General features: G+C 34.1%; 1 protein-coding gene across 1 annotated transcript in view; it reads right to left on the bottom strand.

Annotated features, from left to right (window-relative positions):
* Window positions 1-21825, bottom strand: part of Cog5 (component of oligomeric golgi complex 5) — a 359771-nt gene that overhangs the window by 63554 nt on the left and 274392 nt on the right. The window contains 3 exon segments of the mRNA XM_023719494.1: window positions 2058-2157; window positions 4295-4456; window positions 9510-9714. Of these exon segments, the coding sequence (XP_023575262.1) occupies window positions 2058-2157; window positions 4295-4456; window positions 9510-9714 (467 nt within the window).

Genomic DNA, 21825 nt, shown 5'->3' with positions numbered 1-21825 from the left:
TAAATAAATAAAAAATTAAAAAAAAATTTCCCTGAAACTTCTAATATTTAGAGAAATAAATTTAGGACTCAGAAAGCTGTTCACTATATATTTTGGATTGTATTTTTAAAGTACCCTTTCTGAAAATACACTGCCTTAAATTTTTAGATCTCCTTTATCTCACTACTCAAACATTTCATTAATGATCTAATCTCTATCACTTCTCTACTTTATGGATTTCAGGCTTAAATTTTTCATCTATAAAAAGAATTCCCTATTTAAAGATGTTGCTTTTATCCTAAATCTCAAGTCAGCATTTCTTTTATACAGTTATTATTCTATTATCTGTAGTCTTTCTTCAAAAAAAACTTAGTATTTACCTATTTTCTTTCCAATATTTTTAGTGAAACTATTCTAGAAGAATAAGATGGAACAATCGAAGAAAACAACATGTCAAATTAAAAAGAATATAAGAGTAGCAGAAATGGTATTATTAACAGCCAAGAAATAAACACAGTGAAATGTTATTTGAGCCATTAATTGATAATGTATTTTGTAATACATTATCATTATAATATTGTTTAATGCTTAGGTCTTTCTTAAGTACTTAAGTGAAAGCTGAAAAATAAATTATGGGGGAAGGAGGAAATTCTATTAAAAAGTAAAAAAGATCAACAACTTTCCATTAACCTTTAGTATTGTAAATTGTCTTCAGTAACTCAGGGCCACAAACTATATAACTACAAATATCATCCAATAATGTTAGCAGAACTGCACTATTTTTATTTTTTTAAAAGCCTTTTCAATAACATTAATCAAAATCATGTATTTCCAGTATTGCCTCTCCTTCACCCCTCCATATCCTGCCATAGCCCAAAGCAAAATATCTTCTGTAAGTGTGTCCTCTGAGCACATAGTTTCTTCTTTTTTTTTAAAATATTTTTAAATTTTATTTATTTATGTGTGTGTGTGTGTGTGTGTGTGTGTGGCCAGCTCAGCCCACCAGGGGGCAGGGCTGGCTGGCACATGGTGCTGGGGGATTGAACCACGGTCCCTGTGCTTTGCTAAGCTTGTTCTAAGTAGGTGCTTTAGACCACTGAGCCATCTCACCAGCCCCATAGTTTCTTCTTGACATCTTCAGTAGTTACACTAAACTTTATTAGATAAAATACTGAATTTTATTTTTAACCATGATTTTTTATTTTTATTTTAATTAATTAATTATTTTTTTGCGGTACTGGGGATTGAACTCAGGACCTTGTGCTTGCCAGGCAAGCACTTATTCTACTGAACTATCTCCCTGGGCCCTATAACCATGATTTTTTAAAGCAATAAATATTATAATAAAGCACCTATACACAAAGTTTAGAGAGAAAAATTAGTCATCTAATTGCCTATAAAAAGCTCCCATGTCTTTACACAGCTATTTTTCAATAAACAAAGTTTTAAAAAAGGTGTCTGTCGGGCGCGGGCGCCCTGCTCCTCAGCCTTGCCCCTCCCGCTGGAGCTTCTGCTAGGAGTCTTGTTTCCTGTATAGCCCTGGTCCCTGCTGGCAAGATTTGATTGGTTCGTACAGCCCTGCGAGGCAACTGGCTGTTGGCCTATTGCCTGTGTCGGACGATATACTTGGCTCCCTCTGATAGGTCCGGGGGGGGGGGGATATAAGAAGGGGGGTTAGGAGAGAAAGGAGGAGGAAGGCCAGAGAATAAAGAAGTCTAAAGACAAAGAAGGAGTCCCCGTCTTGTCTTTTCTCAGCGCCGGTCAGGTGTCTATAAATTATTGTCAAGATTATAAAAACAACTGAATGTTAAATAGCACCATACAGGCAAACAAAATTTGGCTTCCACTGGGAATGAAAGTTGGAAAGCTGAGATCAACAAGGATCATTTATGCAAATTCTTGCTGCTTAATTTGTCAAAAGACTACCCTAAAAATTATTATAGAACCATGCAGAACAAGTAAAATACAGGTAAATCATATTACTTCATTTATTACTATGTTAGTTACTGTAATTCAAGTATTTTATAATTAGGAAGTTTAAACAAAATGAAAGTTTAGAAATAAGGGATACTACTTACAAGCTGCTCTGATTTTACACCATATAACTGGATGGTCTTTGCCACATTTTTTGACACAGCTAATGTGAGGTTTGCATCAACAGCAGCTATATTTAGTTCACTAGGGAAAACAAGCAGATTGTAATCATTATCAATACAGTTTGACATCAAAACAAAAAGCAATATATAAACCTAAATTCAGTATGTGATGTGGTGATTCTTTTTATGGATATGCTGACTGCTTCATGATCTGGCTGCACTGTTTCATTTCTCTTCCTAAATTCAGCATTAGGAAATAGTGCTTTGAGATGGCTTTGTTAATGACCAGTTTCTCATTTATAAGAGCACATCATGTGTGGGATCAGTCTGTGATTAAGCGAGTAAACTGTGTGCAGATTTTTGAAGTAGCACACTTGTTAATACTGGTAAGTGCAATTAGAGGCATTGCATATCATAGACATCTGCAAGGAAATGACAGCTCTTGAATGGAAATGATGACCCTGGAGGGACATATGCTAAAAATATAAATTACACATGGTACATAAAGATACTCAATTTCTGTAGAAATTATGCCAATTTATGGTATTTTGCATAAAGTAGTTTTTTAAATGTATCAAAAACATAATGTCAGGGCCAGCCTGATAGCTGAGCGGACTAAAGCAGCTGCTTAGGCAGAGCACAGCGGCCAGGGTTTGATCCCCATTCTGCCATGCCAGCCTTGCCCCCGGTGCTCGCTCAGATGATGGCTGAGACTAGGTGTGGTGATGCACACCTGTAATCCCAGCACTTGGGAGGCTGAAAACAGGAGGATCATCATGAGTCTGATCTGTGTAGTGAGACCCTGTGCAATAATTTTAAACCTTAGAAATGTGAATTCTTAAAAGCATTTTTTTTTTGCTGTTTTATGTTTAATACTTAATTACTTGGATTATTTGATTTGCCTATCACCAAAAAAAAAAAAAGTCATTGTAATAATGACCAAAGGTACTAGGAGCTAAAAAGTGCATGTACACATAGCTCATGTATAGGTGGTAAGCAAGAAAAAGAAACTATTATCTCTGAAGCAGACTAAAGTTCACACCTAGTCAGGTTATCTTTTTAAAGAAAGCAAAGAGGTTTCAAAGTGTAACACTAGTGCTGCACACCATATTTTTTAAAAAATACCCTCTCACGTGGAACTGACATTAATTTTATTAATTTTTTTTAATTGTATTAAATTAAATTGTATTCTTTAAGCTCCAGATTATATCTGACTGCAGCACTGCCAGGCTGCATAGAGGAATGGGAGAACATCACTTTACCATTTACATAAAGAGGTCAAAGGGCTTGAATTGATTCTAGGCTAATTTTTATCCCTACCCCACTAAACAGGTGACAGACATGAGGGTAAAAATCTGGAGTAAAGTTAACTGGGGAGAGCTGTGGGACCAAGATGGTAGACAATCTAGATAATTTATAGGTGTTCACATCTGAAGAGGAGGCTTATATATATTATACTTGTGGCCTTAAAAAAATATTGTCTTTTCCAGAAATCAGAATCACTATCTCCGAATTTGTAATCTAAAAGAATTACAGTTCTATACGTTGGTTCTATATTGCCCAACCATTATTTTTATTCTGCTAAATGTCCAGCTCAAATGTACAAACTTACTAATATGACAACAATGGTTAGGTATGACAGGACTGAGATAGTCTCAGTTGCAAGCGAAGGTGGGTGACTGTTAACACATCTAAAGGCAGCAGGACAATTATATTGTCTGCAATCACTCAGGTGGCACCTCTGTAGGACACCTTCCCTTTTGAGAGTTTAAAAAGCTCCCACATTCACTTAGGAAGCTTAAAATAGCAAACACAAATAGGCTAATCAGGATTAGAATCTTGTTGCTGCCATCAAACACACTTTGTGTTAAGATAAAGAATATTAAGTTCTATGTTTGAGTTTCTTAATTTGTATTAATTATCTTCACACTTATTTTTCTGTGTAATTTAGGAATGTACTATGGTATGAAAGGGTAGGCTTTGCATCTTTGTAAGACATGGAATAATAAGTCTATTTTTAGACTATCTTTGAATGGTTTTATTAACTGGAATCTCAAGTACTTACAATGTGTGCACTAATTTACTGCAAAACTCTTGACTTAATTGCAGGCCTAATTACTTGAATAATTTGAGGTAAATTTAAAATGCATTGCTATCAGATATCACTAATAGATGTGGAGGCATTTTATTATAGCATATCCTCATGCAAAAATACATACCTTGCTATAGTTTTCATGATTCCATCAAGTTCATCAGGAGAAGGAGGGTTACGCCCACCAGGGGGGAAAACCAAGTTGATAGGATCAAAGAGGCGAGATAAGGACTTGGAGAGATAAGCAGCCTCATAAGGTTGCAGTGAGTCTTTCAAAGCTTTTTCTGGACTGTAGAAACAAGATTTTAAAAAAATAACAAGTTATATAAAACTAACTGGTAGTGCATCAGGCAAAAAATACCTTTTGCAAAAATGTCTCTACTATAAAAAATGTAACTATATAAACAAAAAGAAAATAATTTGTTTTAAAATGTATATACAAATTCATTTCATAAACATTTATTAAAGATCACATATACATTTTCATTTACACTTTTATACATAAGTCCTAGCAATAAATGTAACAAAACATATATGAGAATATATTATCTGTCACTTGAAAGCAAGAGAATATGTAAGAGCCCACCAATCCTACTGAGAGCTATTCCTTAGCATAAGCAATGTGGAAAACACGTGCGTGAGGCAAGCCTGCCGCCACCTGCTGCACTCCTCAGCCCTCTCCCCCCAGCTGCTGTCTTCCATGAAGCTCAGTGACAGATAGGGAAGGGCACTGAACCAGGTTGTGACGATTTTTCCTTTTGTGTTAGTACGAATAAGAATGAGGGCAAATATAAAAGGGTTTTATTAAACTCTTATCACATAAATACACTTGATTGGAGTCCGAATTTATTTTGTAATATTCTTCATAAAATAAAACTTAATTCTTTCTCCCTTGTTTTCAACAGTTCCTCTAGATTCTCACTTAGCAGTCAAATGATTGGATCTTATAATTTTCGTTTGACAATTACTATTGAATGTCTATAATCATCATTTCTATTTGCTTCTTTGCTGTTATAATGTCATACTTTTTCACATCTTCTGTTTGTAGTCCTTCTTCCAGTATTTCATTGTCCTTTTTTTTTTTTTTAAAGAACAAATTTACCTTCATCTCAAACGTTAACCTTAACAACATCTGCCTTGCTCTCCATACATACGAAACCTGGCTTTCTGTTTCTCTCACCCTTCTGGTCAACTGACAAGCCCAGAGGTCAGAAGGCTCTTGGCTCCTACTTTATAATTCCACAGTTATCTCTAATACTTTCTAATTCATGAACTATTCCACTCAACAGCTGTTTGCTGAAAATGCAATGCACCAGGCACTTAGGCAAATGCTAGGAAGACACAGATTAAGAGTGCTATATAATCTAGTAAGTGAAATGATCAAGTCAATTGCAAATTATATAATTTTTGTAATAGATGAAAATACAAAGACCACATGTAGCAGAGAAAAACTAGTATCTAAACCTGTCTTAGGTGATCCTGGAACTAAAGTCCATGCAATTTATATAAATGACTTTTTTCTGTGTATACTCCTGTCATCTACTAACTTTATGAAGCCTGAACATGAGTTACTAACATTCTTTTTATTCCTCAAATGGGTTGCAAAAACCCTTGGTCTATAATATCAAATATACATTTTTTCTAAAATCTGTCCTGTACAGGAAGTTTATATTTATTATAATGACTTTTTATTTTAACCTCGACCATGGAGCTTTCAAATTTGAGTCATCATTTTGAACTGTTCTACCTCCAAGATCTCCAAATTCAAAGGCAAATTTCCATATGCTTGATCTTCTATCTCCTTTCTTCCCACAAATATTATCAAGTCTCTATAATCTGCCAAGTAATTTCCTAGGTGCAGGAAAATCAGTGTGATCTCAGTTTTAAAAAGTTCCCTAGCCTTTTAAAGTTTACAAGCTAACAAATGATACAAAACATAAATTTAATGAGTTCAACATAGAATATGATATTGATAAGTGTTAAAAGAAAAATAAAGTGGGCCGGCCAAATAGCTCAGGGGATTAAAGCACCTGCAAGCAGGCTCAGGGGCTGGGGTTCAATCCCTGGTGCCTGCTGAGACAGCAATTGAGACTGGGCATGGTAGTACACGCCTGTAATCCCAGCTCTTGGGAGGCTGTAAACAGGAGAATCACTAGGAGTCCGATCTAATAGTGAGATCCTGAACACCCTACAGATCCTTTATCACCACCCCCCACCCAAAAAAGAAAGAAAAATAAAGTAATGAAGATAGTATATAGGTTTAAGCTGCTTTTTAAGTCCAAATTTTAGGAAGGATGTGACATGAAGGCTTACTTAAGCCCTAAAGGAAAAGAGGTAATAATGCACAAGAATAAATGATTATGTTACTGGTTTACTGCTTCCATTGTTTTAGAATGTATTTCTTCTACTTGTAAAACCTAATGTTTACTGTAAAGCAGCATGCTGTGCTACACCAGTGGCAGCCTCTATATCTGTGTGTGACCCTACCTCTTGATTAGATTAAGAGGAATCATAGTATGGTTTATCCACACTAGGCTTCTGTAATTATACCCTGTAATGTTCACACAATGGCAAAAATCTCTTAATGACCCAGTCTCTGAATGACCCATTGTAGTTTATATTCTGAACTGTAACTCACATCAAATTATCTTTTCAGTAACCCCATTTGTATTTTCAAGTCACCAGTTTCAAAAGAAAAACTTAAATTCAACACAATGCCTTAAAAAAAAAAACTTCCAGTCTTAACAGTCTTCTACCAACTTGTCTAGTCATACCCTTGATTCATTCTTCTCAGACACAACCTATCAGACAGTTCCACTGGCTTATCTCTAAAATACATCTTGATTTAGAATACAACTTGACTTAATCTAACCAGTTCTTACTATTTTATCTGCTCACCCTAGTTAAGTCATTATCATCTGATGTCTAGAGAAACAAAATATCCTCCTGGATGCTGATTCCCACAGAGAAAGCAAGTTGCTTAATCTAAAGTGTTTATTATCCCTCTTTACTTTTATTTTTTATTTTTTTAATTTATTTGTGTGTGTGTGGCCAGCTCAGCCCACCAGGGGGCAGGGCTGGCTGGCATGTGGTGCTGGGGGATTGAACCGCCGTCCCTGTGCTTTGCTAAGCTTGTTCTAAGTAGGTGCTTTAGACCACTGAGCCATCTCACCAGCCCCTATTATCCCTCTTTAAAAAAAAAAAAAAAAAAAGATTACAAATTCTATCAGAACATGTCCCAAACCCCTTCCCATGGCCTCTAAGACTGTACATATTCTCACATTTCCCTTCGTCTCTACCCAACATTACATACACAACCTTCTTTTCTTTTACTGGGTTCCAGCCTCATTGGCTTCTACTCATCAAACTTCTCATCTTAATTTGCTCAAGGTCTCTAAATGTGCTCATTTGCCTATAGTAATCTGTACCAAATCTCTCATGGTCGACCTAGTCATGTTAGCTAGCTTTTAGGTCAAACATCACCTTCTCTGAAAAGATCTTCTCTGACCATTTATTTCATTTTCTTTACACCAATTACCATTACTGAAACTTTAGTGTGAATACTAAAGATATTCAGTACTTGCTAACCTGGTTACTTGTGCTTTGATCCTACTGATTCCTCTCTAGGATCTCAATCCATCCATTATCTCTTCTCTTTCTTGCATTTCTCATCTCTTTTTCTTTCTACTGGTGAGTCATAGCTACAATACTCTCAATTTTCCCTGTATCATTAAAAGCAAAGAAACTTTCCTTAGACTCAGGTAATCTGGATCAAATCCATGTTTTTTCTCTACTATACTTTTCTTGGCACTTATCAGGGATTGAACTCTGGACCTTGTGTTTGACAGGCAGACACTTATGCCTGCTGAGCTATATCCCCAGTCCTTCTATCTTAACTTTTCAAAAGACAATCTTAAATCTATTCTGTTGGTTTCTTGTTACTTTTTTTTTCAATCTTCATAGAATATGGGTCTTGTTTCATCAACATTTTCCTGACTTCAGCTTCCACAAGGTGATAATTATGTCTCATTAGTCTAAACATTGGCTTCTACTCCACTCTGGTCCTCTCCCCCACTGAATTTACCACCTCTCTTTTTCATAAAAGTTATGAAAGAAAAAGTAACATGTATTCATTTTAAAAGAAAAAATACAGATAATTATCTCCTGGAGATAAACTATTGTTACCATTTGTTTTGTATATTTCCATATTTTCAGTGCTTGATGAGAGGATTAAAAATAAAACTTAGAAATACATTGCTACTCTATATACTATTTTATGTAATCTCCTTAAATTTATAAACAGTAGCAATTCTTCATAGATTAATAGATGTACTTTTTAATTTTTTTAGTGGAACTGGGGATTGAACTCAGGCCCTTGCGCTTGCCAGGGAAGCACTTATTCCACTGAGCCATCTCCCGGGCTCCTAGATGTACATTTTGTTCTTTTGTCTCCATTTTCATTAGTTTTAAATTAATCATGTATTTACCATAAAGTAATTACTGAGGAGACAATATGGTTTCATTCTATCTTTCCAGCCTAGTCTGGTCATTTAATTGACTAGTCAAAATTTCTAATTATGGAGCATACAAATTTAACTGTATGTACTTAGGGAAAAAAATTAAGAAAAACAATTACTTAACATCACTCATGAATCTATACAACATTCTTCTTACAAGGGAAGTGATAAGAATCTGCTACAGTTTTAATCAGTCTTTGTACTATAAATATGAGTCTTGTGTTTAAAGAAAGGTGTAAAAGACAATCTATCGGGCACTCAAACAAGTTTAAAAATACTCTTTCAAGTATGGAATACTGGTTTCCAGTGTGGCTTCTAAATATGGCTACATTATAATGCTCTGTGTGTGATCTGAGGAATTTTCTAGGATAGTTTTGATTACACAGTTTTTTTCCTAACACACTGAACACCTATCTCAGGATGATTTATCTCCTCTGTAGCTTCTGAACAAAGAAGAACCTTTGAAGTCACTTATGTAAATGGCCTATAAATATTGATGCTATCTGATGTAATTATGCAGGTCAGTAAATATGAATTAAAAGACAATGAACACATACGTTTATGTCCTAGCTTCAAATTATCCCATTTAGCATTATATGCTAACAGTGACTCTAGCAGGAGCCAGAATATATACCTTAGGGTGAAATCTGACTTTTAATTAAGTCTTACAAAGTCTCTTAAAGAATGTAAGTTTTAAAAACTATTATGAAAAAACAACTATTATGAATATTTGCATATGTAATGTATTCCCACTTTCTAATTTATAATACAAATTTTTTAAATGCCTTAACTTTACAACGAACAAATCAAATTAAACAAACGTACTCATAATCCAGCTTTCTTGGTATGAATATATCTTGTTTATCATCTTCCATGTTTTGTACATCAGCATAGAGGTCTGTACTTCCAGTTGCATTAAAATTTCCTTGGATATTTTGATTATACTGTTGGAGACGCTTCCATAAATCATTGTAAAGGCGTAATAATTTAGGATATTCTCCTTCAAAAGCCTGTTTCAAAAACATAGATGCTGCCAACCAAAATTAATAACATTGGTTATATAAAAGATAAAGCAATAAAATATAGAAAAATGTTTCTTTTACGTACAAAAATGATGTCACAAATAGATTAACAGTACAGCACAAATGAAAGACACATTCCAATGATTTTTTTTAAGAATAATGCTACATAACACTATGTTTCCAATTACATAATTTGTTTGTATGAAAAGACGTACAATTACTGTTGAAGATTTCAATTTCCCCTCTTGATAACTGATAAAGGCAATACACAGAAAATTAGGATATATAAAACTGAGATTTCAATTTCCCCCCTCAACAACTGATAAAAGTGGAACACAGAAAATATATATACAAAATTAACCAAAACTAACACCCAACGGACTTAATTTACAAGTATACAATACTTCATTCAAAGTAACAAAAAAACACATTCTCTTCAAGTTTATGTGGAATATTTTTTAAGATCAACAATGCTTGAACATCAAGTCCTACATAGTATATCCTCTTTAAGTAATTAGATTTTTGTGTTTTCTGGTTTTTGTTTTTTCTCCGATAGAGGGTCTCACTACGGAGTTCAGACTCATAGTGATCCTCCTGTTTTCAACCTCCCCAGGGCTGGGATTAGAGGCAAACGCCACCATACCAGATCTTGGGCCAGTGTACATGTGGTACAGAAAATCAAATCCTGGTCCCTGCGTTTGCCTAAGCAGGTGTGTAGACCTCCGCTATGTTGCCAGCTCTTTTTTGTTCTTTTTGACACAGGGTTTCACTAAACAGTTTAGGCTGGCCTTTAGTTTTCTTTGTAGCCCAAACTAACTTTGAACTTGGAATGATCCTCCTGTCTGATCCTCCAGAGTGCTGGGATTAGAGGAGTAAATCACTTTTTAAATTAGAAACAGGTAACAAAAAGACACCTGAAAAACCTTCAAATATTTTTAATTTAACAAAATGCTTCTAAGTAAGTCGTGTATCAAAAAAGGAAGCCAAAAGGGAAATGAAAAGTATTTTGTACTGAATGAAAATTATAGTACTACACGAAAAATTTGTGGAATGTCATTAAAGGAATACATGAGGCAATAGTGAAAAAGAAAGTTTTCAAATTAATGACCTAAATTTTCATTTCAAGGACCCAGAAAAAGAGACAAAAAAAAAAAAAAAAAAAAAAAAAAAAAAAAATCCCCTAAAGAATACAGAAGAAAACAACAAATATCATAGGCTATCAATGAAAGAGAAACAGAAAAAATACACTGGTTTGGAACCAGTGGAACCAAAAACTTACTCTCTGAAAAGATGAGTAACTCTGATAAACTTCTAGCATAATGGATTACAAACAAAGAAGAAAAATTAACCATGTGAGAGATAATAACCTTAATGCATATCTTTTATATACTAAATAAAAATAAATTATGATTTTATGACTATAAATTTGAAATTTTTCATTAAATGTTCAAATACCTTGAGGAACAGAAACTATGAAAATACACCCAAAAACAAACTGAATGGTCTCTATTTACTGAATTTTTTCAGCTAAAATTCTTTCAAACAGTAACTATGCCCAGCTGACTTCAGAGGCAAATTCTATCAAATAATTTAAGGAAGAAATAGTAATGTCAATTCTATACCAAGTCCCAACTCATTGCTGAGGCCAACATTATCCTGGTACCAACACCAGACATTAAAAGAAAAAACAAAGACAACAAATACTACAGAATAGTATATCTCACAAATATGGATTAAAAAAATTATGCATCTAATTTCAATAAAGGATGATACTGTGTGACCAAGAAGATCTCCCCCCAAGAACTTATAGTTGGTTCAACATTTTAAAATTAGTCAATGTGGATGCCATGCTGGCCCTGCGTCTGGGGCGTGCTGAGATGACGACTGAGACTGAGCATGTTGGCGTGCACTGTAATCCTAGTGCTTGGGAGGCTGAAAACAGAAGGATCACTACAAGTCTGATCTATGTAGTAAAACTCTGTAGACACTGTACTAAATACATAAAAATAAAATAAAATAGGGGACGGGGAGATGGCTCAGTGGAATAAGTGCTTCCCTGGCAAGTGCAAGCGCAAGGGCCTGAATTCAATCCCTGGTTCCATCAGAAAATAAAAAAATAAAATAAAATAAAAATATAAGATAAGTCAATGTGGTTAATTATACTAACAAGTGAATAAAAATCATTCCGTCATTTCAATAGATGAAAAAAAACCTATTTGAAACATTCTAATATTCATTCTTGTAAAACTTCTTCATAGAAAAAATAGGAATATATGCTGATAAAAGAATCAATATAGGGCTGAGGAGATAGCTCAGAGGTTGAGACAGGAGCATCACTAGAGTCTGTGCTGCATAGCAAGACCCTGTATTAAAAAAAAAAAAAGAAAAAGAAAGAAAGAAAAGAATCTACATAAAACCAGATTAGGAAAGCACTGACTTAAGAGCCACTATGATCATCTATTAGGAAGCCTAATGTGATCTACCAACAAAGTTAACTGAGACAGTAAGTGGATTTAGCAAAATTGTGGGATACTAGATCAAACATAAATATAAATATATATCTGAAATGACCAGAAATTGAAATACAAAAAGGATACACTCAGCAATGTACTTGAAAATAAGAAAGGGGCTTCATTAAGTTTCTGTGTTTTTTGCTATTCTTCCCTACTTACAGCAGACACACAAGATATGGAATCTTATACCAGATAAGTGTACATTCTGTATCACAAACCTGTCTTTCCTTTTCAAAGTTGGGATATATAGAATAAAGCCTTTCCCAACCTTCTAACTTTCTAACCATTGGCACACTTATAATATGAAGATGATCACCTTCCATCTCTTGGAGAAAATAAAAGCTGCACGAAAAGAACCCCTTTAACATTTTACTCCTCTCATCCAAGTTATCAGTTGTTTTAGTAGCCAATGTGCCTGACAGGAGCAAGTGCCCATTTGGTACAAAAAAACCCCTTCAACTTTTGGTGTGATCCTATTTCATTTCATCTCTAAGACTTTCATTATATCTCCTTTGTATTTTAGCTTTCTACTAGTTCCCTTCCAGGATCAATAAAACATTCTGTTGCACAACACGAAAAACCAAAACTACAAAGAAAGTGGCAACACATTTCCCTTGACCCTGTAACTGTCCACTGATAGCCACTGTTCTGTTACGTGTAATAATAGCCTATACACATTTTTCTTCTGCCTGACTGCAACCAGACTTCCAAATGAAACAGTGCCAAAGGAACTATTTTAGTCAAAGTCACAAAATCATCGTAACTGCCAAAAACAGTGGGTACTTTCTGATCTCCTTTTACCTAATCTGTTGATGACTCTGAGAAAGTCTCTTAATGACCCCATTTTCTCTTCAGTTTTTTCACTTCTCTCAATCCCTCTCCCCTCTTTATGAGGTCTTGCTATATTGCCCAAGCTCCTGTCAAACTCATCATCCCACCCAAGCTTCCCCAGCAGTATAGATTACTGGCACAAGTCACCCTGCTGAGGTTCAAATTTGTTCTTCTTATTCTTTTGTGCTGACTTCCTTCCTCTGCTTGAACTACTCTCCTTGAAATTTGGAAACAATGGTTTCAAATATATAAAACAGAATAGTATAATTAATCTCTATGTATCTGTCATAGAACTTCAACAATTACCATTCAATCCTGTTTTTTTCTGTATCTCTAGCCATTCCTTCCCATTACTATCAATTATTTTGCAAACATCAGATATTTCATTCATATGTTCATCATGTACCTCTAATAGCTGGGCCTATTTTCTTGTAAAATTATACCATAGTTCTTTTGTAACACTCTACTAAATTAACAATCAGTGACCACATTTGCTTAGGACCTCTGCAATGAATTTAGGACTCACAGTTCTAAATTTTATATAGTCCATATATAAAAATTAATTGATATTACACCAAACCTAATCCATACTTTCCCTCTCTATTGCTTTTAATTCTTTAAGAAACTAGGTCATTTGTCTTATAGTGTTTCCCAGACTCTGTATTTTGCTGATTGTACCCTCTTGTTCCTCTATTTCCTGTAAATTATCAGTTGGATCTAAAACAGTGCCTTTCAACTTTGGCTGCACACTGACACAACCAGTGAACACTAAGAAATCCCAATGTTTGCACTATGCTCTGAGAGATTATAATGTAATTATAGCCCACACTTTGGAATTTCTCAATACTAAGTGATTTTCTAAAGTGCAACCAATTAGAAAACAATTTATATAGGTCACAATTTGATCAAATCCTAGGGGGGGGTGTAAGCTATATCCCAAGCCAATTTTTAATTTTAAGACAGTGTCTCACTAAGTTGCTCAGGCTGGGCTTGAACTCATTATCTTCCTGCTTCAGCCTTCTGGAGTGCTAGAACTACAGACATGTGCTACAATACCTAGGAAATTATAGGCTGTATACCTTCAGACATGGCTGCTACATATGTAATGTCTAAATTTGTGCACTGCTTGCTTTTTTACTGCATTTGCAGCTATTAATAATCATTGTCTACATTTATTATCAGTGATTATAAAACTCAGATAGTCTTAGAGCAAGTAAGATAGCTCAGTGGAGTAAGTGCCTGCTTAGGTGAGCTCAGTGACTGGGATTTGATCCCTGGCACCACATGCCATGCCAGCCCCACCACTGGGCATGCTGAGCCAGCCACAGAGACCTTGCACGGTGGCAAACACCTGTAATCCCAGTTCTGGGGAGACTGCAAACAGGAGGATCAATAGGAGTTTAAGCTGCATAGTGAGACCCTGTACCAGATACATTAAAAAATTAAGATAGTCTTTTTTTTTGGGGGGGGGGTGGAACTGGGGATTGAACTCAGGCCCTTGTGCTATCTCCCCAACCCCAAATGGTAGGTTGTTTTTTTTCAGTACTGAGGATTGAACTCAGGACCCTGCACTTGCCAGGCAAGCACTTCTACTGAGCTATCTCCCTGGCCCCTTAAGATAGTCTTAACGTTCCTTCTGCATGTGTTAGAGACAAAACTTTATAAACATATACTTCTCTGAAATTATTTGGTTTTTCTGAAATACCATTTATCGAGTCAGATAAAAATGTCTTAGTTTTCCCCCTTTAGTCACTGATTTTCAAAGGTCCACAACAATGTGAATTGAACTCATGGTTTTAGACATATTTGAGGGATTTAAATCCCTTGCATCTGTTACCCTTACTGATGCTTAATTTACTGCTTTTCTAGTAGGTGCCTGTTCAAAATGCTTCCAAAAAAAATTTCGATGCCACTTAATAGCCTCTGATACCTTCTTTGCTTGGAATGAACAACTTTAGAATTATCCTCCCCTTTCCTGCCACAGACCTGTAATCATTCATTTCTTCAAGGAATCTTTTTTTTAAATAGAAAATCATGTTTAAGGGACATAATGTGAATTTCTAGAGGCTCAACAATACTGGAATATTACTATCTCTGGGCCTTTTCAGATATGAAATATGTATTCAAATTATATTGATTAAAGAAAATATATCTCATCAGTTCACTTTTGATCTCATCCACTTTCTATTTTCTTTCTCTCAGTATGAAAATCCTGATTCACTATGGTATGTGATTAATCACTTACTTTCACCCACGTCACACACACAACAGTCTGACACTAACAATACTAATACTGTCACAATATCTCATTATTGGAAAGACTATGGCTTTGGGAACAGTTCTTCTGTCCTCTAAGTATATATCAACAGGATCAACAGAAACAAACTGTTGTATTTAAAAGTAAAGGTTAAGCCAAGAACAATGGGGTGCTTCTGTTATCCCACTTATGAGGCAGGCTGAGGTAGAATTCAGGATCAAAAGTTGAAAGCCAGCTTGGGTAAAATAGTGAAACTCCATCTCAAAATGAAACACAACAAACAGAAGATAAACAAGCTAAGTAGAAAATTAAAAAAAAAACATTCTCTCTGAATATGCTACATATTTACATTTGTTTCATTTTTCATTTCATTTTTAAGTTTTTTCTTTTAGTTTTGTTTTAAAAGTAACATAAAATATCTATATGGCCTCAAATATGTATATGTATACAACAAAATGTATGCAAAGAAATTTAACTTTTTTTCAGACTTTTAAATAAAATTCAAAACAAAATAAGAAAATAATACATTGTGTATTGTTATCTTCAAAGTAGTTACTCAGAATACAAGATATGAGCATAAAAATTTTCTAGACTACATTAGCATAAACCTTTCTTTCCAATGAACTAAAAGAAACTAGTAATATAACTATCTTGTCTTTTTTTCCCTTTTCCCTTCCTTCCTTTCCCCTTTCCCCCACCCTAGTTTGCAACTTAATCTTAATCTCTTCTATGTATTCTTCACTTCTACCTCAAATACTGGTAACCATTTTTATGGGCTTTAGTTTATCCTCTCATTTTTAAAAAAGACACAAAAATGTATATTTACATCACTCTTTTTCTTAGGTAAACAACAGCAAAACTATATACATACTTATTAGGGGTATATAAAGATAGTCCTTATTCTTTCCTCTTACCCACCTCCCGCCATCTTTCTATAGCTGTATGGCATTCTATTTTAGGAAAGTACCACAGTTTAATTAATCTCCTAATGATGAACATTTGAATAATTTACATTATTTGTCATTTCACATGATGATATGATAAAGAGCTTTGTGAGTAAGTCTCCATATTTTGCCAGTATATCTATGGAATACACTCTCAGAGGAATTATTGCTGAGTAAAATAATAAATGTTTATAATTTTGTTTGGAACCAAATTCCCTTCTAGAAAATTCCTACCTTCATAAACAGTACATGAGAACAAGTATATCCCAACAAATTTTCTAAGAGAGTATATTATCAAACTGTTGAGTTTCCACTAATTTGATACATAAGAAAAGTATCTCTGTAAATTTATTCTTAATTTCTCTATTTGTGGTGTTGAGCTATTTCATATACTTAAGAGAAAGCTAAGGGGCCGGGGAGATGGCTCAGTAGGATAAGTGCTTAACTGGCAAACACAAGGATCTGAGTTCAATCTCCGGTTCCACAAAAAAAAAAAAAAAAAAAAGAGAAAGCTATATTTTTATCTTTGACAGGGCTGGGTTTTTAAATAGAAACTTTTATATACTAGGGCTACTCTTTTATGTAAATTATAATTTTTTCTAGTTTGCCATAGTCTTTTTATTTTCTTACTTTTGGCCATGTAAATTTTTAATGCAATTAAATCATAGATCTTTTAATGACTGCTTCTGGACATTGAGTCAAATGAAAAACACCCTGCCCCAAGCTTATTCAATTCTTTTCTAGTATTCGAAAGAGTTCATATTTTACATTTAATCCTTTAATCTACCTGGGATTTATCCTGATATATAAAGAGTAAACTGGGGAATTTTTCTCTAACCTTTTGTTTAAATCTCATTCTACTGTTCAACTTCAAAGAACAACTCTACTATATTGACTTCAAAGCCAACTGGATCCTAAGGCTACCTCTTTATTAGAAGCCTATCTGACTCTGCAGTGTGGCTTTTGGGTGAGTTGTCCTGAGACAGTGGATGCTCCCTCATATTTAACAGAAGTGAAAGTAACTTCACTTCAAGTACAAATAATCAGGGCGAGCACTCTGAACTTGCACACCATTTGAACTTCTAAAAACTAAGCTGCGGGCTGGCCAAATAGCTCAATGGATTAAAGTGCCTGCAAGCAGGCACAAGGGTCAGAGGTTCCATCCACAGGCCTGCCCTGCTGACCCCGCCCCTGGGGTGTACTAAGACAGCAATTGAGACTGGGCGTGGTGGCGTGCCTGTAATCCCAGCTCTTGGGAGACTGTAAACAGGCAGATCCCTAGGAGTCTGATCTAGTAATGAAACCCTGAACACCCTGTAGATCCTTCTCTAAAATACAAAAAAAAAAAGCTAAGCTGCAAGCTCACAATTGTGTAAGCTGCTGTTCTCTTAGGAAAATTTAACTTAACCATAACACTAGTTTTTAAAAGGTAAAGGTAATGAGTTTTAGCAGGAAATATTTCAAGACTTAAAATTTTCTAAATCTTAAAAATTGCTCGTCTCACTCATTTTTCTATTCACACCTTATTTTCCAAAGAATTAGAGATAATACTATATTAGCTGTCTTATTTGTATGAACAATTTTCTTTAGGTGCTTAGGAGTTTTGAGAGACTAATATTACAAATGCTGTTTTAAACATTTAAAAAAGAGGTTTACTTGTTGGATTTCTTTGAGCATATTGTAGATTTTTTTTTTTTTTTTTTAACAGCAAGCTCAATGTCTTGTGCATGTGAGGCAGGTGCTTCACCACTGAACTATACTTCAAGCCCTAAAAATATGTTTAAGTAATTAAGTTTGATAAAATGGCACCAGAATTTTTTTTTTTTGATTCCTTTCTCCTTCCTTTCTTTCCAACGGACCAACATTTATGATAGGAAGCTCTCCTATGTGCAAGGTACTCTTCTAGCTACTAAGGACAATGCCCCAACCAAAGCAGCATTTCCTATCTAACTGGCTTTATACTTTGAATAGGATGGGGAGGGGACATATTGCAAAGTGAATACAGCAATGGTAAAAAAGTATATTTACTTATGATGAGACATTCTGGAAAAATTATCAAGTTATAAAAAAGAAATCCTGTTTTCATTTCAAAGAGTTCAAAATAATATTTTTCTTGATTCTGAGAATTTTAAAAATATATGTATTACAAACTAACAAATTGATATTATTATTGATATTATCTGCAAACTACAAAAAATAACAGACATAAGACTTAGAAATAATTTTGGAAACAAACATGACACATAGCTAATTAAAGTGGCATATTTCCTATAGGAGCTATTTTGAATCTTTGTGCTGATTATCCAGGCTTTTACTTTTTGAACAAATTCATTTTTTTGCAAACTCATGAATTATACCTTCTAGTAGCACACCTTTTTTTTTTTTTAACTAAGTATGAACATGTATAATCAGAAAGAATATGTTCTTAACTAGGAAATTTTCCCATCAGATATACTCTGCCAAAATATTATCTACTTAGTCTGTTACACTGTAATCTTCAACTCTGCAGATGGTTGCATTCCTTAACATTGCCTGTCTATAATTTTAAGAAGCACTATAGTACACTTCAGGGATTTTATTTGCTGTAAAAATGGAGGATGCTTTATAAACAACTTACTTTGGAGTTCTCTCAGAGGAAGTTATTAAAGTAATAATGCTTTCAGAAGTTCCAGATTCCTCTGAATGTGAAGTATTACTGAGATTCCTAAAAATATTATATTTCATCTCAATCACTTCTTTGACTATAAAAACCACACGGACCTTATGACTTCATTTAATCTTTATTTTTCCAAGAAGATCCTATCTCCAAGTACCATGACATTGGGAATTTTGTACTTCAACAGAGGAATCTGTTAAGGTATATACAAACATTTAGTCCACAATGAACATGCTTTAAATACTTCTGACAACTATTTTTTCTCTCTCATTTTCTTAGTTCTGAGACAACCATTGCACATATGTCCGACTGCTGTGTTCCACAGGTACCAAAATTCTGATCATTCTTAAAGTTTGCTCTATTTTGAATAATGTTGACAGTTATGCCTTCAAGTTCATTGATTTTTTTATAGTTAAATCTGCGATTAGGAATTATAATTTCACATACTATATTTTTCCAATAGCATTGTAAATACGAAAGTGATCAACTGAAGAAATGACTTGCTACATCTGCATACTAAAATCAAAGAGCATTTAAGTGAAAACATAAAAAATTTAATAAACAGGAAGACATAACATTCTGTATACCAGAAGATTTAGTATTATTAAGTTGTCATCTCATTAAAAATTGATCCAGACTCAATGCAATACTAACCAAAATCTTTTTTTTGGTCCGAATGCCTTCAGGGCAGGTTTGGCTGGCTTGAGTTGTGGGGATGGAACCACAGCAACCTGAGCCTGACTGCTTTGTGGAAGCAGTCTAACCAAAATCTTAGGAGCAAATTTTTATAAGAATAAACAAAGTAAATCTGAAATAAATATGGAAATATGAAGACTTAGTACAAATTATTTTGATATAGAAGAAAATAGGAAGATTTATACTACTGTCATCAATATGCTGTGATATTGATGTAGATCTAGATAAGATTTTCAATAATAATATTAAAAAGCAGAGATATTCTTATAAGTGTTACACTGAAAGGAATGAATGTGAGAAATTTATACCATATATATACACACTGACTCAGAATAAACTTTCTAAAACATCAAGACTAAAATATGTGAGTTATTTCTCACTTTGGGTTAGGCAAAAAATTTAGGTTAAAAAATACATAATATAAAACAAAAATGTTAAGTAAAAACACTATTAAGCAAACAAAGGAACAAATCACATCGTAGGGGAAGTTATGCAAAACATTCATATAAGAAAAGATTTTGAACTTGGAACATTCAAAGAACACTTTCAACTCAGTAAGGGAAGGATAAGAATTGTAATTCTAAAAAGGAAGAGAATAATTTGGCCAAAGAAAAAAAAGCTGAGGATGGCAAATGTGATCAACAACTGCTACTGTCTGAATGTTTGTCTCTCAAAATTAATATACTAAATTCTAATCACCAACTTGATGGGTATTAAGAGTGGGTCCTTTGAGGGGGTGCCAAATAGGATCAACTAGCACCCTTACAAAAGAGGCTCAGAAATCTCTCCCTTCATCACATGCTTCTCAACCATTGGAGGACACAGTAAGAATGCATCATCTATGAACAAAGAAACTGGCCCATGCCCAAGACCAAATCTACTGGCCCCTTACTCTTGGCAATCCCAGCCTACAGAACAGTGAGAAATAGATTTCTATTGCTTAGATGCTACTCAATCTATATTTTGTTATCACAGCTTATCTGACCTAAAAAAAGTATCATTAGTACTCAGAGCTAAGTTAAATCACTAGGCAAAATTAAGACAAATTATGGACTGAAAAGAATGTAGAACCAATGGAACCATCATACATTACTGATAAACATACATCTATCAAATAATTAGGCAATCTTTATGTCTTTAAACATGATAATGAAGATATCTACAAAAAATTTATTAAATAATCATGTGGATTTATTCATAATAATTTAAAAGCTAACAAACAAGATTTTTCCCTAATTAAGAGTAATAAATTGTAGTAAAAATCCATACAATGGAACACTACTCAACAATAAAAAGGAAATGTACTGATATATTCAGTTGCATGCATAAATTTTAAAATAAGTATGATTCTGCATAATTTCCATCTTAAGAAAATCTAGTAGAAGCTAAATTACAATGCTAAATAGCAGACCAAAAGTCAAGTGCCAGAAGTCAATCCACCAGGATCAGAAGTAGTGGATTAACTGTAAAGGAAGGCAAATTTTAGGGATGATAGAAATGCTCTGTATCTTAATTATGATAACGATTATGTGGATATAAACATTTCTCATAGAATTTTATACTCAAAATTGGTGAATTCTACACCAAAATTATAGTTCAGTAAAACTAACCAAAGCAAAGGCAACACCAGTGTTTTCTCCTAAGATTGAGTGTTAGGTACAGATAAACCACTCTTACCTAAAGTCTCTGGCCACCCACAGATAAAGAAGTCTTTTGTGGATACTGCCTTGCTACAAAGTTCATTAGAGATAAGCAAAGGGGCAGGTAGGCAGAACACACTATTCAACCCTGGGTTCGCAGTGACTACATAATGCTTTATGTACAATAATAAATTTAGTAAATATTTTTAGTAAATATTTGTGAATAGATATTTAAGTATACAAAAATTCCTAATGTTCATTTTAAAAAGCATTCAGCAATTAAACAAATATAGTTAGCTTGTTTGCATACTTTACTAGCTATAGTATTTCAAACTACCCTGTGCTATCATTTCAAGCATAAACGAATTAAGAAATTCTTGTGGACTTTTAATTTATAATATATACTTATTAACTCACATTTATTCATTAAACATTAAGCATTCATTATTAACAATAAGAAGAGCCCATATTCAGAATACCACAATGACAGGCACTCCCAACATGAAACCACTATTACAAATTACCATCTGCAGTGCAGTAGCTAAGATGTTTGAAATGCAGTGAGATAGTGAGGTTAAGCTT

This window comes from Octodon degus, unplaced genomic scaffold (genome assembly GCF_000260255.1).
Source record: "Octodon degus isolate 3935 unplaced genomic scaffold, OctDeg1.0 scaffold00068, whole genome shotgun sequence".
NCBI lineage: Eukaryota > Metazoa > Chordata > Mammalia > Rodentia > Octodontidae > Octodon > Octodon degus.
The sequence above is the reverse complement of the archived record's forward strand: the minus strand, read 5'-3'. Positions and strand labels throughout refer to the sequence as shown.